The 14,475-nt window shown below is 35.5% G+C and overlaps 1 protein-coding gene across 1 annotated transcript; it reads right to left on the bottom strand.

The window, feature by feature from the left end:
• Nucleotides 1-438: 438 nt before the first annotated feature.
• On the bottom strand, nucleotides 439-14,475 carry LOC149136587 (uncharacterized). Its single transcript, XM_089349211.1, has 5 exons — nucleotides 14,149-14,475; nucleotides 9,185-9,513; nucleotides 6,473-6,585; nucleotides 1,914-3,496; nucleotides 439-973 (listed from the first exon to the last, which is right to left on the bottom strand). The coding sequence occupies exons 2-5, from the start codon at nucleotides 9,509-9,511 to the stop codon at nucleotides 783-785; spliced, it is 2,214 nt and encodes a 737-aa protein (XP_089205337.1). The 5' UTR covers nucleotides 9,512-9,513; nucleotides 14,149-14,475; the 3' UTR covers nucleotides 439-782.

The following is a 14,475-nucleotide window of genomic DNA, read 5'->3' as shown; positions in this document are numbered from 1 at the left end:
GTTGCACTGTCGATCCTCAAATAATATTGATTCATACTTTATTAACAACAAAAATAGGAAATAATAAAAAAAAAATTTTAATGGATTTTGGCAGGAATGGAACTTTGATAATTGACGGACATAAGTAAATACTTCAATGGATTTAATGCGATGTTATGCAATTTTCTTAGGTCATCGCCATCATACCATACAAATATTGATCTCTATGAACGAGGTGGACAGAAACTAATACGTCGATCAAATGTTTATAACAAGTAAATATATGGTCGCTTTGATTCTGATCAACTAGTTTCCATCATTTTCGAAACGGGTGGTGTACACTATAGGGAAAATAGACGTCAAATTCGGTAAAACATTTCCTACCTTCATTTAATTCCAAATAGTTTACCATTTTCGCAAGGGACCTCCGTGTAAAAAAATAAAAACCAACAGAACATATAAAGTAATTATATATTTATTGAACTTTTTAGTGAGATTAGATAAGAATTTGTATGAATAAATAATTAAATGAAAAATATTAACCAAATCAAATATCCACCATTTTTGTTGAAAGTTAGTACCGGATTCTATATAGATTTTCATATCACTATTCATTTTCTCATTTCATTCATTCATTCATTCATTCATTCATTCATTTATCCTTTGTCAGCACATTCTTCAATTCCACTCATCATCCATCCATTCATCTGTCAATCAATCCAGCGGTGGGTGTTAGATGGTTATGTCCTCTTCAAATTTCTATGCAAAGGTCTGTTGTTGAGAAACATTTCAATTGCTTAGTATTAGTGACAGTATCCATGAATACACTTTCCAATTGACTTTTCGAACCTTCGACCGTAGCCACAAGAAAGCACATAGTAACGACCAAAGTAACAAATAGCAAAATGGGAGCAACTCTTTTGGCAAGCTTGCTTATCTCCATCTTTACATTCACATCCTGTCTTAATGGTACAGTCTCCGGAAAGTTTGCAGGCTGTAAAAGAGAAACGAGAAACATTAGAAAGAATACAATTTCAGTAATATCTACCCCAGAGTTTAACTGGTACGTATTTTATCGATGAAAGGTAAAGACAATCTCAGAACGTAAAGACAGACGAAATGCCACTACACATTTCACCCGGCACGGTAACGGTTCTGCTTGCTCGCCGCCTTCACTTTGAATAATATTAAGGGAGGCTTTGTGTCCATTGTCACTCTCAATAATTAATATGTAGACAAGTAAGATACTTCATCTGTACACACACACACACACACACACACACACACACACACACACACACACACACACACACGCACCATATATATAGATGAGTAAGTAGTGCATATAATAAAGTTAACTTATTGCTACGCCGCGGCAATGTAGAATTGTCCGATATGTTAATAACATGCCTAACTGAATTCAAATCACCGTTATTTAAAAAATACCTTTATTGATATATTTTAATCAGCTTAACATCACAAGACTTAGAAATTACAACTGAACAATAAAATCTGTAAAAGAACATTTGGTTCCAATGTAACTATGATAGATATAATTGTTCCTCGTGGAAGGACGTATTGCAAATCGTGACGAAATATGAAGTCATAATCCATACAATCAGAGTCTATCAATTTAGACAATCTACTGCATAGAAGATTCAACATCACCTGCAGTAACACTCTTTACTACCCTAGATTACGTTGCCCTGCACTGTCTCACATTTCGATTACTTTAATCCTAAGAAAGCTATCCTCATCATCACTCCAGTTAGTTAAATCAACTGGGACTACCACCGCCTCCATTAAACTATTACGATCACCAGACATACTAGGCCTTCTCTTACACAAACACAGTGTAATACGATCCCCACTCATTGACCCTCAACAGTTTAATATGAACATATAATATGATAAAAAGGTCCACTATAACTTACTTTGAGGGTACGTTGTAATTCTCGCTGTTGTTGTCGACGTTGTAGTCGTTGGAGTTGGTGTTGTGGTTGTTGTTGTTGGTAGTGTTGTTGTGGTTGTCGTCGTTGATGTTGTTGTTGTTGGTGTTGTCGGCACTGGTGTGGTGGTTGTTGTTGGTGTTGTTGTCGGCACTGGTGTGGTGGTTGTTGTTGTCGTCGTCGTCGATGTTGTAGTCGTGGTTGTTGTTGTTGTATTGGTGTTGTTGTTAAATGGCCATCGGCTGTCATCACAATGGAACACTATCGGAATATTTTCCTGTCTCACTTTCGGTCGTATCTGGTTTTTATAATCCCACACTTTCATGTAAGCGTCTGCGAGTGTTTTACCGTACAAAGTAGCGTTGTAATGTGTTATGTTCAACAGTCCTATACATGGTGTGTATCTCGGTGGATTTGAACCCGGCACTAAACACGAAGGACGACATATTCTTCCACATTGTTCTGACGCTGACAAAAATACTAGACTGTGATTTTTCTGCGGGTCTCTGATCCCCAAGTAAGCTATGTCCGATGATACAGCTAATCTGCGATCAAGCACCGCCATCTCTTCATAGGTTCCAAAATAATTTATACCAATAGCCCGAATATTGAGTCTTCCTGCAGGACCACAACACTTGTTTATTTGACAATTATTTCTGTTAGAGTTATCGTCCGAATCAGAGGAATTTTGAGGTTGATTATTATCATACAAATCATTCAGCAAATTCGGCACGCCATTTTTGATAGGAAAATTTCCAAATTTCATCGTGTCGAAAGGTCGTTCGTAAATAATTTCTACCGGAATAAATGCCCATTCATCTACATCGCATTTACGGTTGATACAAAACATATTCTGATAGGGAATTAAAGTACTGCAACGAGTTGATTTTCTAGATTTTGACTCGCATCTACCATTATTGCAGGTTAAATATGGAGAATTACATAAATTTGGATTGAGAGTACAGTTTCCTAGGTAAGTATAGTCATATTTGTAGAATAAAGGGTAAGAACTAGTATTTTTTAATGCTTCTGCAACGGTTAAATTCATAAGACCAATACTTTGATTAGGGGCATAAACATTTAAACCATAATCCGAAGGATAATCTGTTGCGGGATTAACGTTGTGTTTCCTTTGGTTTTCATTGAAACGCGTGTAAACAAGTTCTACGTAACTGTGAAGTAGCCAGAACATTGGGTCCATGGGTGATGATGGTATCATACTCATGTGACCTCCAATAGCAACATGCATAGAATTATGCATGGATTCAAGGTTATATCGATCTTCTGCATTTGGTGCCGAGATCTCTTCGAGTTTCGTTCGAGTGAGAACGTCTTCAATGTTACTACGTGTCGGTAACCTTCCACTGAAACCTCCGTCCCTTATCAGAATACCAGCTGGTGTTTTCCAGTTAGCAAACGGCCCTCTAGTGACGAAACCATTGATAGTTCCCATTAACTCATCTGACCACATAGTGGAATCTCGAGGATTAGAAAGAGAACTGTCAAGAGTTGGATCCCAAAATGGAATTGTTACACCTGGCACTTTTTCACGAAGTGCATCTTCCATGCTAAAATGAAAAAAAATGTAAACCCTATTTAATACGTAGAATACATATTTCAATACATATTTACTTTTATCGATTAATTAATTTCATTTATCAAGTGAAAATTATATTATGCCCAAATTGTTTCGGTACAAGAGACGCTTTAATCTTTTGTATAGTGACATATCTCAGGATTTCGCCAGCAAAATTAGTGTATAATATTCATAAACTAATCTTAGAGTTTTAAGAACGGATGGGAGTGTACGCCCCAATGATCGCAGAATAAGTGTGTGAACAGCGACTGTAGATATAATTTACTTTGAAAAACAAATTGATGGAGAAACATGGCTCACGATTTCTATAAATAATGAAATATATGGGGTGTCTATTATTGCGTCCGATTTATGTTAACAAATTAAGAAGTCTAAATGGATTTGACACTATTCTTAATGTAAAAAATTGCATCTGAAATGGAAATTTATAAATATCTTGTAGTTTATTTCATATTATATATACTAATATATTTAAAGCATAGGTGTTAATTTAATATCATAGTTGATGATATATTCATGCTATCAGAGATAAAATAACATCGGCGTTAAAACAATATTACGGTTGGAGTAAAGATTGTTTTCCAACATAATATGCCCGTCCTTGTTTAGGACGAATGTTGCTGTAATTTAGCCCCAAAGTACTGTTGCTGAATATCTCTCGTTGTGAGATTTAAAAATGGTAATTTTCTAATATTACAGCTGTTAATATGTATCTTTTAATAATATTGCAATTGTCAATATAACATTTCTTCTATTTTCCCACTACATTTCTCCCTGTATAGTCTTTGAATGTTTTCAGGTGCTGGCCTTAAATTTTGTGATTTTGAGAGAAGAGTCAGTGGTTAGTTTTACTACATGCAATTGTTTCTGCTTTTCGTGAAAAGTTCTAAGTCTCTGCTGTCGTATTTACTCAAATTAAATGGATACAACCAGGTGATATATTTCATTCCTGTAAGAAACAACAATAGTGGGAAAACTGAGTCAAGATGGGCATCTTCGTAAGCGCGGGCGTGGTAAAAAACTTGCTTCCTAGCCATACGGTTCGGGATTCTATCCCACTGTGTGTTACCTTGGGCAAGTGACGTTTACTATAGTCCTGGGCTAACCAAATCTATGTGAATGACCGCAGTCTAATGAGTGAAATAAATAAAAGATTTACTTTAAAGTGTAAATTATGTACACTGAATAATGTGCTCAGCGAACCAAACGGCTAGTGGTTAGCTTTACCACATGCAGTTCTTTCGGTCAGTGTTTTACTGCTACTTAATTTATCGGTCTCAAAAGGATGAAAGTCAAAGTCGACCTCGGTGGAATTTGAACTCAGAACGTAAAGACGGACGAAATGATGCTAAACATTTTTCTCGGTGTGCTAACGGCTTTGCCAGCACACCGTCTTAATAATGATAATAATAATAATAATAATAATAATAATAATAATAATAATAATAATAATAATAATAATGATGATGATGATGATGATGATGATGATAACCACTACAACTGAAGAGACAAAATATCGTGAAACATCTAACGACTTGATGCTAAATCTAATTAAAAACCATGAAAGACATAAGAAGATTGAGTCCGTTATGAAGGAGAGCAAAAAATTTTCAAGTGAGTTTATACATAATATCAGGTTGAACAGCATGAGGAAAGTGTAGTCACTGTAGTTGCAAAGAAGGTGAACTCAATAGCAAAGCAAAATGCGTTTGAACAATTGGCTGATAGGTAAGAACAAAAACTTCAGCATGGCAAATATGTGGCCCATAGCAAACAAGCTGATGCAGATCAGGAGCACACCCATCAGTGGCTATGGAGCTCATGGCTAAAGGCAGAGAGTGCAGGATTTATCTTGGTTGCCCAAGATCAGAGCTTATTCACCTGGAACTATCAAGCCAATGTGATGAAAAATGGTGTAGGCCCAAAGTGCCAATACTGCAACGATCGGATAGAAACAGTCGACCATGTAATCTCTGGATGTAAGGTTTTAGCACATGTAGAGTACAAATCAAGACATGACAGAGTTGGCCAATATCTATACTGGATGATGTGTCAGGATTATAAAATCAAAACTGCTGACAAATGGTACAAGCACCATCCAGAGGCTGTAACTGAGGGAGGAAATGTAACTTTTCTTTGGGAATTTCCAGTATGTACAGACTGGACCATCAAAGCAAATAAACCAGATATTACTGTGAAAGCAATAAAGTCTGTTTAATGATTGACATGAGCATATCCTGTGACCATAATATCTCGGCAAAAGAATTTGATAAGCTCAGATAATATAAAGATTTGCTCATTGAAATCGAAAAGACGTGGCATCCCAAGACGGTTACAATACCAGTGATTGTAAGAGCCCTTGAAATGTTCAAAAAACGGAACTGAAGATTATCTAAGAATGATCCTTGGCTTACCATCCATACAAGAAGTGCAAAAAATTGTCTTAACCGGTACGTCACACGTATTGAGAAGAGCATTGTCGCTGTAAATTTTCTTTCCTTTTGCCCCCTTTATTTTATTTGTTTACTTTTCTATTTCTTATTTTATCCTCTTTCTCTCTGTCTTCCCCCTTTTCTCTAACACATGATTCTGTAAATGAACAGCTTGATGTGTTTGTTTCAATGGCCTACCAATGTATACAGTACGTTTCCCTGCTCTTGATGTCAGAAAGACACTCGGCAAGAAATGGAAACAGAATCGAAAGATGCTAATAATAATAATAATAATAATAATAATAATAATAATAATAATAATAATAATATGATGATGATGATGATGAGGAGGAGGATGAGGAGGTGGAGGAGAAGGAAGTTAAGAACACAAAAAGATAACTGAAAAATGCGAAGAGAAAGAGGCAAAAGTAAAATTAAACAATGAAGAAAGAGATGAAGAAACAGGAAAAGAGAAGAAGGAAACTGGAAGAATAATATTTGATTGCATGGCTTACATTTTCAAATAGATTCTGTGCCAGAGAAGAAATGTAGGTCCAGCATGGGCGTTTCTTGCAGTTTCACCAGTGTGCAAGAAGGCGATAGCATCGAATATATTTGGTGACATTCTCTGTAAGTGAAACAATAAGAAAAAATCATAATGATTGGGATACAGCAAACGTTTATGTTTTATTTGAAGTTATGCCTTTTGCGTTGCATTAATTTTGATTTCTGTTTTCGATGAAAGATTTCTAATATTCAGGAAAGAACAGGAGATTTGTTTTCATATCAAATATATTTTTTTCCTTCTTCTGTGAAAGTTGTCTTTTAAAATATTAATTTCCATTTTTATATGTCAGTGTTACTCATACTTTTACTCTCCTTATTAGTGTAAATGTATTTATGAATGCGTATATGTATGTATGTATGCATGTATCTATGTATGTATGTATGGATGGATGGATGGATATATCGGTGTATGTAGACAATGATGCAAACAAAGAGATAAAACTCCTTGGGTTTGATATACTGAATATATACACATGTAAAATAAATAAAAAGCAAAGAATTAAAATTTTCTGATGATTAACGTTCAAATACAAATATATGTATATTTATGAATTGGTTTCAAAATTTGTCACAAAGCCAGCAATTTCGGGGGTGGGGTGTAGTCGATTACATCAACCCCGGTGTTTAGCTGGTATTTATTTTATCGACCCAGAAAGGATGATGGGCAAAGTCGACCTCGGTGGAATTTGAACTCAGAACATATAGACAGACGAAATGATGTTATACATTTTTCCCGGCGTGCTAACAGTTCTGCCAGCTCGCCGCCCTCGTATATTTATATACTAATAGAACAAACTTGTTTAGATAGCATAGACTCAGAGAATTAGAGGGGAAATGGTATGATGTTACAAGTCCAACATCTATTTCTGGGGGCTCGGAATTACTTGATAATGTTGGCAGATGTAGTTGCCCAAAAATCTGCAACCAGTAATGGAAACAAACAAACAAACACTGGGAAAATCAAGCCTCCTTCTTCAGGCTGGAAAGATAAGAATCTAGCCTATTTGTGTATGCGTGTATGTGTCTGCATATACATTTGTTAGCACGATCGTTAAAAATATTCAAGTAACTTATTAAGCTACCACTTTTTGCCACGAAGAAAATTCCTTCTTTTAAAAGAAGTTTATTATAAATGTTCATTTTTCTCAGTTAAAATTTGATACGTTTCTTTGCAATGAGAAACGCCATCTCTCTCTCTCTCTCTCTCTCTCTCTCTCTCTCTCTTTCTCTCACTCTTTCGATCTCTCTCACTCTTTCTCTCTCTCTCACTCTATCTCTCTCTCTCACTCTTTCTCTCTCTCTCTGTCTCTCTCTCTCTGTCTCTGTCTCTCTCTGTCTCTCTCTCTCTCTCTCTCTATCTCTATCTATCTATCTACCAGCTAGCTAGATATCTTTCACTGTTTTTACCTCAATCTCTCACCTAATACACATGTAACCTGAAAACTTCACAGGTACTGTTCACATCATGTTCCTCCATTCAATATTTCAGTGAAATACTTGATTGAAAAAGCGGAGACATGATTCAATGATTATTTTCCTACAGGTATTTTAAAATTCATTTTATGCACCTTTTGTCATTTATTCAGAACGTGTAATTTCACAATGACAAGCAGCGATGCAGCGGCATTGTTTGCGGATATCAAGACAACATCAATGACAGATACAGTATCTATGGCAAGCAGATTCTTTGAGTTTCTTCAGTCTTTTAGAAGAACATAATGTAGAAACGTTAGCAAGAGCTGCTCTTCAAAACGAATTAAAAGAGCACAACTGTCTGAGGAGCAGTGTCTGTATATTCTAACTTGAGATGCTGCTCAATATAGATTATATCGACAAAATAATCAGAGATTAGCACTAAATATGATTAGATGTCATAATATAGATGATCTTTAACAAGCTAGTGTTGATATTGATGTCATATCTGTGGGCCCATGGAAGTACAGTGTTATTATTGCAACGGTTGTGTTTTCCAGTAATTCAACTAAGTCACAGTCATCTGCATAAAGAGGGTCACGAATAAGAGACTGGAAAACTTTTGAATTGGCAGCAAATCGGCGCAGATCAAAGAGGCGGCCAGAAGATCGATATCTGGCATATATTCCCAGAGCGCTAACCTTAGAAAAGCCATGAGTAAAAGCAACAGCAAAGTAAATAGAAAAGAGATGTCATTCTGCTTGACACCAATCTCTACAGGAATGGATCCCGCCATGCCATGAGCATATCTTTATGTATGAAATGTCATATACATGCGGTGCTATGTGAAAATGTGGAGAAAACTCAAAAGTGGGCTATCATAAAAAGAATTTCCTGACCCTTGTTGTAAACAATGTAACCAATAGTATTGCATAAGAATATAAGTTTATCTGAAATAATATTAACACGTGTCTCCTTGATAGTTGTTTGTATAGAAATAATTCGTTCTCCTATAGACATAAGGCCTGAAATTTTTGGGGATGGAGCTAGTCGATTACATCGACCCCATTGCGTAACTGGTACTTATTTCATCATCCCCGAAAGGATGAAAGGCAAAGTCGATCTCGGTGGAATTTGAACTCAGAACATAATGGCGGACGAAATACCGCTAAGCATTTTGCCTGGCATGCTAACGATTCAGCCAGCTCTCCGCATCTGTTTATATAGAAATAATAAATCATTCTTACCGTATCTCGCTTTAAAAGATAGATGCTACGAAGGAAATCGTATCTTTCTTTTTCACTGAGCAACCTATATTCCTTCCTCGTTCGTGGTACAATCAAATTATTTGCTCCTTGAGATTTCTTCGGGGATCTATAAACAATATTCTTTGGTTTCCACTTAAAGGATGAGCCGTTCATTTGTAACTGCTGTACACAGAACTGCAACTGGGTGACAGCATCGTTTTCATTGAAGTGCAGTTTACGATAGCATCCTTCAATGTATCCTTCAATATTTGAACTCACATAAACAAAACTCAGCAATATGATGAAAGCAAAGTAGAGACGATTCATTTCTGGAAATTGAAAAAAAAAAAAAAAGAAAAAAGAAATAATCATGTGTTGACAATTTACGAAAAATATATCAGGATTAAAGAAATTGTAAAACATAATCAATTATCCAATGGTAGATTTGGCACTAGCAGCCGAACAATCATTAACGACATGAATGCATTGTGAATTATATACCCACTCTACCTGATTATGTCAGGGTGTACGGGGTTGATGTACTTAGAATGGTTGGGCCACCGACACACGACACTGTCGGTGATAATAACTATCGATTTTCGACAATCTTTTTTCTCAATCGCTTCAATGACGTGCACCAAAGACAATGAAAATAAAAACATTGCAAGTGAAATGTTAAATATTAGCTTTACAATTCTCACAATTATGGAGAAGAGAATAAATAACAGAACTCTGTAGACAAGGATTCGTTATGAAAATAGCTGCAACAGTTATGTGGAAGACCGATGAAACCTGTGACACATGAATAGTTAGTGATACTATTCGAAAATTGTTCCAGATATATCGTGATTCCACTTAGCTGAAAATTATACTTCATACGTTTTATGGAGGTCTTATGAACAACAGTATATATTTCTATCATGTAAGGTGGGGGAGAAGGGATCTTTTCATTGTGAGTACTTTTGTTTCATTACGAGGATTGGTTTGTGAATGGGATTTCGTTCGGTGATGCGAACTGGGCAATTTTGCGTTTTCTTTTTTTTTTTTTTGCGGTGTGTTGTGATTCGCTGCCGAGTAAAAGAATTGTAAAGAAGAAATGATGAAATGATGTCGAGCATCAAAATGTTTATATGTATATAAAAAAGGTTCACAATCACACATTCAGAAATATAGGTAACACACATCCGCACGCACGCACGCACGCACACACACACACACACACACACACACACACACACACACACACACACACACACACACACACACACACACACACACACACACACGCACAGTAATTAAAGGTATACCTTTGTAAAATCTACAAAGCGACAGAAATCACAGATCTACCAGTTTTTTTATGGTTTAATCAATGAAGAGCAGCACATATGATTTTTGTTAGGTAGAATTGTGAGAATTTATGTTCAGAAGGGAAATATGACCCCAATCATTCTGAGATCATCCAGCGAAGAAAAACCATCGATGAAGCTCAGAAACGTAACCATTCACTGTAGATCAATAGAGTTTCCAGATTTTGCTTCTGGGAATCATTCTGGCTTAATCTTGTGGGAATTTACCAACAAATCTTCAGATTATCAAGTGAGATGTTAGAGAATGTTAGGGGAGAAAATCGAACGCGTAGAAACACTTTACTTACAACTATTATTCAACTAAAGACATCAGTGGTGCTTGTGTTAACCGAAGAAGAGATTATGTCTATTACCATGATGTGTGCTTGTGTGTGTATGCTGCGTGTGAATGTGTTTATATAAATGTGCGTGTATACGTGTGTAAAGATAATCACGTGTTCTCAGTTTAAGGCACGTAAAAACTTGCACCTTGTGTGATGGGACTTTATACGTGTGCCTTGTAAGTGAATTCAAGAGGCAGTTTCAATGTTGAGTGTAATCTTTCAAAGTACAAAGTATATTACATTACCATCTTCATTACTTAGTATCTAAATTACAAGAAATTTTGTTTTTTATTACTGTGAAGTGTAGCATTTTATTTTAAATGATACGGAATTTTGCAAGAGTTCAGTTTTACGTTCATCTTGTAAGATAGATTTATCTATGGACGAATATTTATGTCTTTTCACATAAATCAGATGCATAAACATGTATATAAGCGAAAAGAGAGTTAGACATAAAATCTGCGATATTTTGAAACAAAACTGTCTTCTTGATAAATAATATAGAGTAACCTTGAATATAATAAATTGAATCAGTATAAAATATGGAATAAATGAACTTTATAATAGGTTTCAGTGTCATAGACATGTATGTATGTATGCATGTATGTATGTATGCATGTATGTATGTATGTATGTATGTATGTATGTATGTATGCATGTATGTATGTATGTATGCATGTATGTATGTATGTATGTATGTATCTTTCATCTTTTATCTTTCAATAGTCTCAGCCATTAGACTACTGCCGTACTGGGCACCGTTTTGAAGAGTTTTAGTCGAACGAATCGACATCGACCCAGTACTTATTTTTTGAAGCCTATCACTTAGTCCAACGATCTTTTGCCGAACCACTAGGTTACGGGGACGTAAACACACCAACGCCGGTTGTCAAGCGGTGGTGGGGACAAAGACAGACACAAAAACAAACGCATGCACGCACACACACACACGCACACATTCATACATACATACATATATACATACATATATATACATGTATTTATGTATAGGCTTCTTTCAGTTTCCGTCTATCAAATCCGCTTACAAGGCCTTGATCGTCCCGAGGTTATACAAGAAGACGTTTGTTTCCGAACCACATGGTTCCAGGTTCAGCCCCACTACATGACACCTTAGCAAGTGTCTTCTACAGCCTCGGGCTGACCAAAGCCTTGTGAAACGATTTGGTAGAAGAAACCTGGAAGAAGGCGTATATGACGTATATATGTGTAATATATATATATATATATATATATATATATATATATATATATATATCATTATATATATATATATATATATATATATATATATGTATGTATATGTATATATGTGTGTGTGTATGTGTTTGTCTTTGCGTCTGTGTTTGTCCTCTACCACCAGTGACAATCGGTGATGCTGTATTTACATCCTCCTAACTTAGCGGTTCGGCAAACTAAGCCGGTCGAATAAGCACCAGGCTTAGCAAAAAAGAAAATATTATTAAGCAGTGCCCCAGCATGACCGCTTTCTAATGACTGAAACAAGTAAAAAGTACAAGATATCACATGTTAAAATACAAGACAAAGCACCAGTCTCATTTTGCTTCCCAGAAACTAAGATATCATCCTCGAACAAAAGCCATCGATGACGATCAAAAATATAACCATTCACTAAAGATCAATAGAATTTTCTGAGTTTTATTTTGGAGAGCACTTTGGCCCAATCTCATGGGATTTTGCTAACAAATCTATCAGATTATAAAGTCATAAGGTAGGCAGTATCAGGAAGAAAAATAACATTCCACTCTCGCATCTTCAAGACAATACACACTACTGCTGTCAGTTTTTCCGCAACTTAAGCTTCTTGGTTTCACTACATTCTGACGTTTACCCTAGAGCCCCTATTTCACTCTGAGCGAACTTAGTATATTTCTCTATATATTACGAAATATTAATGAAGACATATTTTTAAAAATCAAAATGGTCTTAAGCAATTAATAGAGTAATTTTCTAGCAACTGTGGTTGAGATTTCTTCGAAAAGTCCATTTTTTAATTCTGTGGTAATGCAAGGCAGCAGAAATGTATTGGCAATTTTGGTGGTCATTTTGAGAAAAATATTCATGTATCTATCTATCTATCTATCTATCTATCTATCTATCTATCTATCTATCTATCTGTTTGTCAGTCAGTCTGTGTGTCTCTCTATGTATCTATCTATTTTCACACACACACACACACACACACACACACACACACACACACACACACACACATACACACACACCTCTGTATATTTTACTTTATATATTGTAAATATATATTTATTCAATTTATTTACTTTTCTGGCCAAATCAACTTGATAGTTACCACATAAACACAACGAAAGAATTCAAATGTAGGAACAAATGAATAAAAGAATTTAAGAATAAAAATATTGATTTGAAAGAAGGGGTATACGTATGTCTGTTCTGCCATGAATGCTTTTCATATGTCCTCAAGCTTATGACTAAGTTTAATCGTAAATGTTTCACCCTATATTCAGCGAAACGAATATAACGTAGCTTTTCAGGAGACGTATGTTTATATTACGTATTTGCATTTCGTATATCTATTGTGAAAATAGCGTATATATGTATTCTACCTTGTGAAAGATTGGACTAACCTAGCAAACATTGTTTCAAAATATTCTGCTTAGACATTAATTATGAAGAAATGCTTTTCGGTCGTACTGCCAGACTTCAACGGTGTTTCAGTATGACTATCATATTTTTGCTTGTCAAACTCATTTGAATTTTTCCGGAGACTTTCGGCGCGGGAGAATGGAGATAAAATTGTGTAACCTTCATGCATTTATTGGCAGTATAGGCATTATCAAATGATAATACCGTTTCAACAATGTTCAAAAGTTATCAAGCAGGTTTTCTCAGGTTTTCTCTGCTGTACAGCCATTTACGAAGGCTTTGCTCTTGAGAATTAAGTCATTTCTCTGAGTTTATTTTCTAAACTAGCGCTCTTCAGAAGAATAAACAGCATTAGTTTCAAAGTTTGAATCGATGGCAGAATATTTGGGGTGTCAATTTAATCGATCCTAGAGTAAAGAAAACCAAAAATTACTAAAATATACATATATAAAAAAAATGGAGGAATTTAGTGTAAACTCTCTATTCAAGTCACTAGCGTCATTGCAAACGTGGCAAAAGTTCTTTTTGTTATATGAGACTGGGAAATAGTTGATAAATCAGATCTCCAGTATTAGTACTGTACTGAAATGTCATAATACAGTAAGGCACTTACCTTAGCTTGTTTCTGTACGCTTCCAGAAGATTTGGTTTGACTAAAGTCGTATGTAATTCTGTTGGCTGAAGTATTTATATATATATAGGAAAATTTTGAAATGATAGGTGGGGCGTATACTGCAAGTCTAATTTGGTTCATACAATACAAATTGTAGCACATTGAAGGTGTCTTCCTAATTCCATATTATTTCTTCTCTCCCACACACATTGCCCATCCTACAATTCACATTTTACTTCTATGTTTGACAATAGTTTTGAAATTTCATTTCTACAATAGTTGGCATCACTCGACATAACACGTGCTGTAATTTTACGATACTGCCAA

This window comes from Octopus bimaculoides, chromosome 3 (genome assembly GCF_046866305.1).
Source record: "Octopus bimaculoides isolate indiv1 chromosome 3, ASM4686630v1, whole genome shotgun sequence".
Lineage (NCBI taxonomy): Eukaryota > Metazoa > Mollusca > Cephalopoda > Octopoda > Octopodidae > Octopus > Octopus bimaculoides.
Note: the sequence above shows the minus strand (reverse complement) of the source record. Positions and strands in the feature narration are given on the sequence as shown.

Excerpts from the sequence above, each read along its gene's own strand:
- LOC149136587 (XM_089349211.1), bottom strand. The coding sequence starts at position 9,511 with ATGAATCGTCTCTACTTTGCTTTCATCATATTGCTGAGTTTTGTTTAT. Across the intron at positions 6,586-9,184 it reads ATCTTTTAAAGCGAGATACG|AGAATGTCACCAAATATATT; the intron begins GTAAGAATGATT and ends TTTCACTTACAG. Across the intron at positions 974-1,913 it reads AATTACAACGTACCCTCAAA|CCTGCAAACTTTCCGGAGAC; the intron begins GTAAGTTATAGT and ends TCTCTTTTACAG.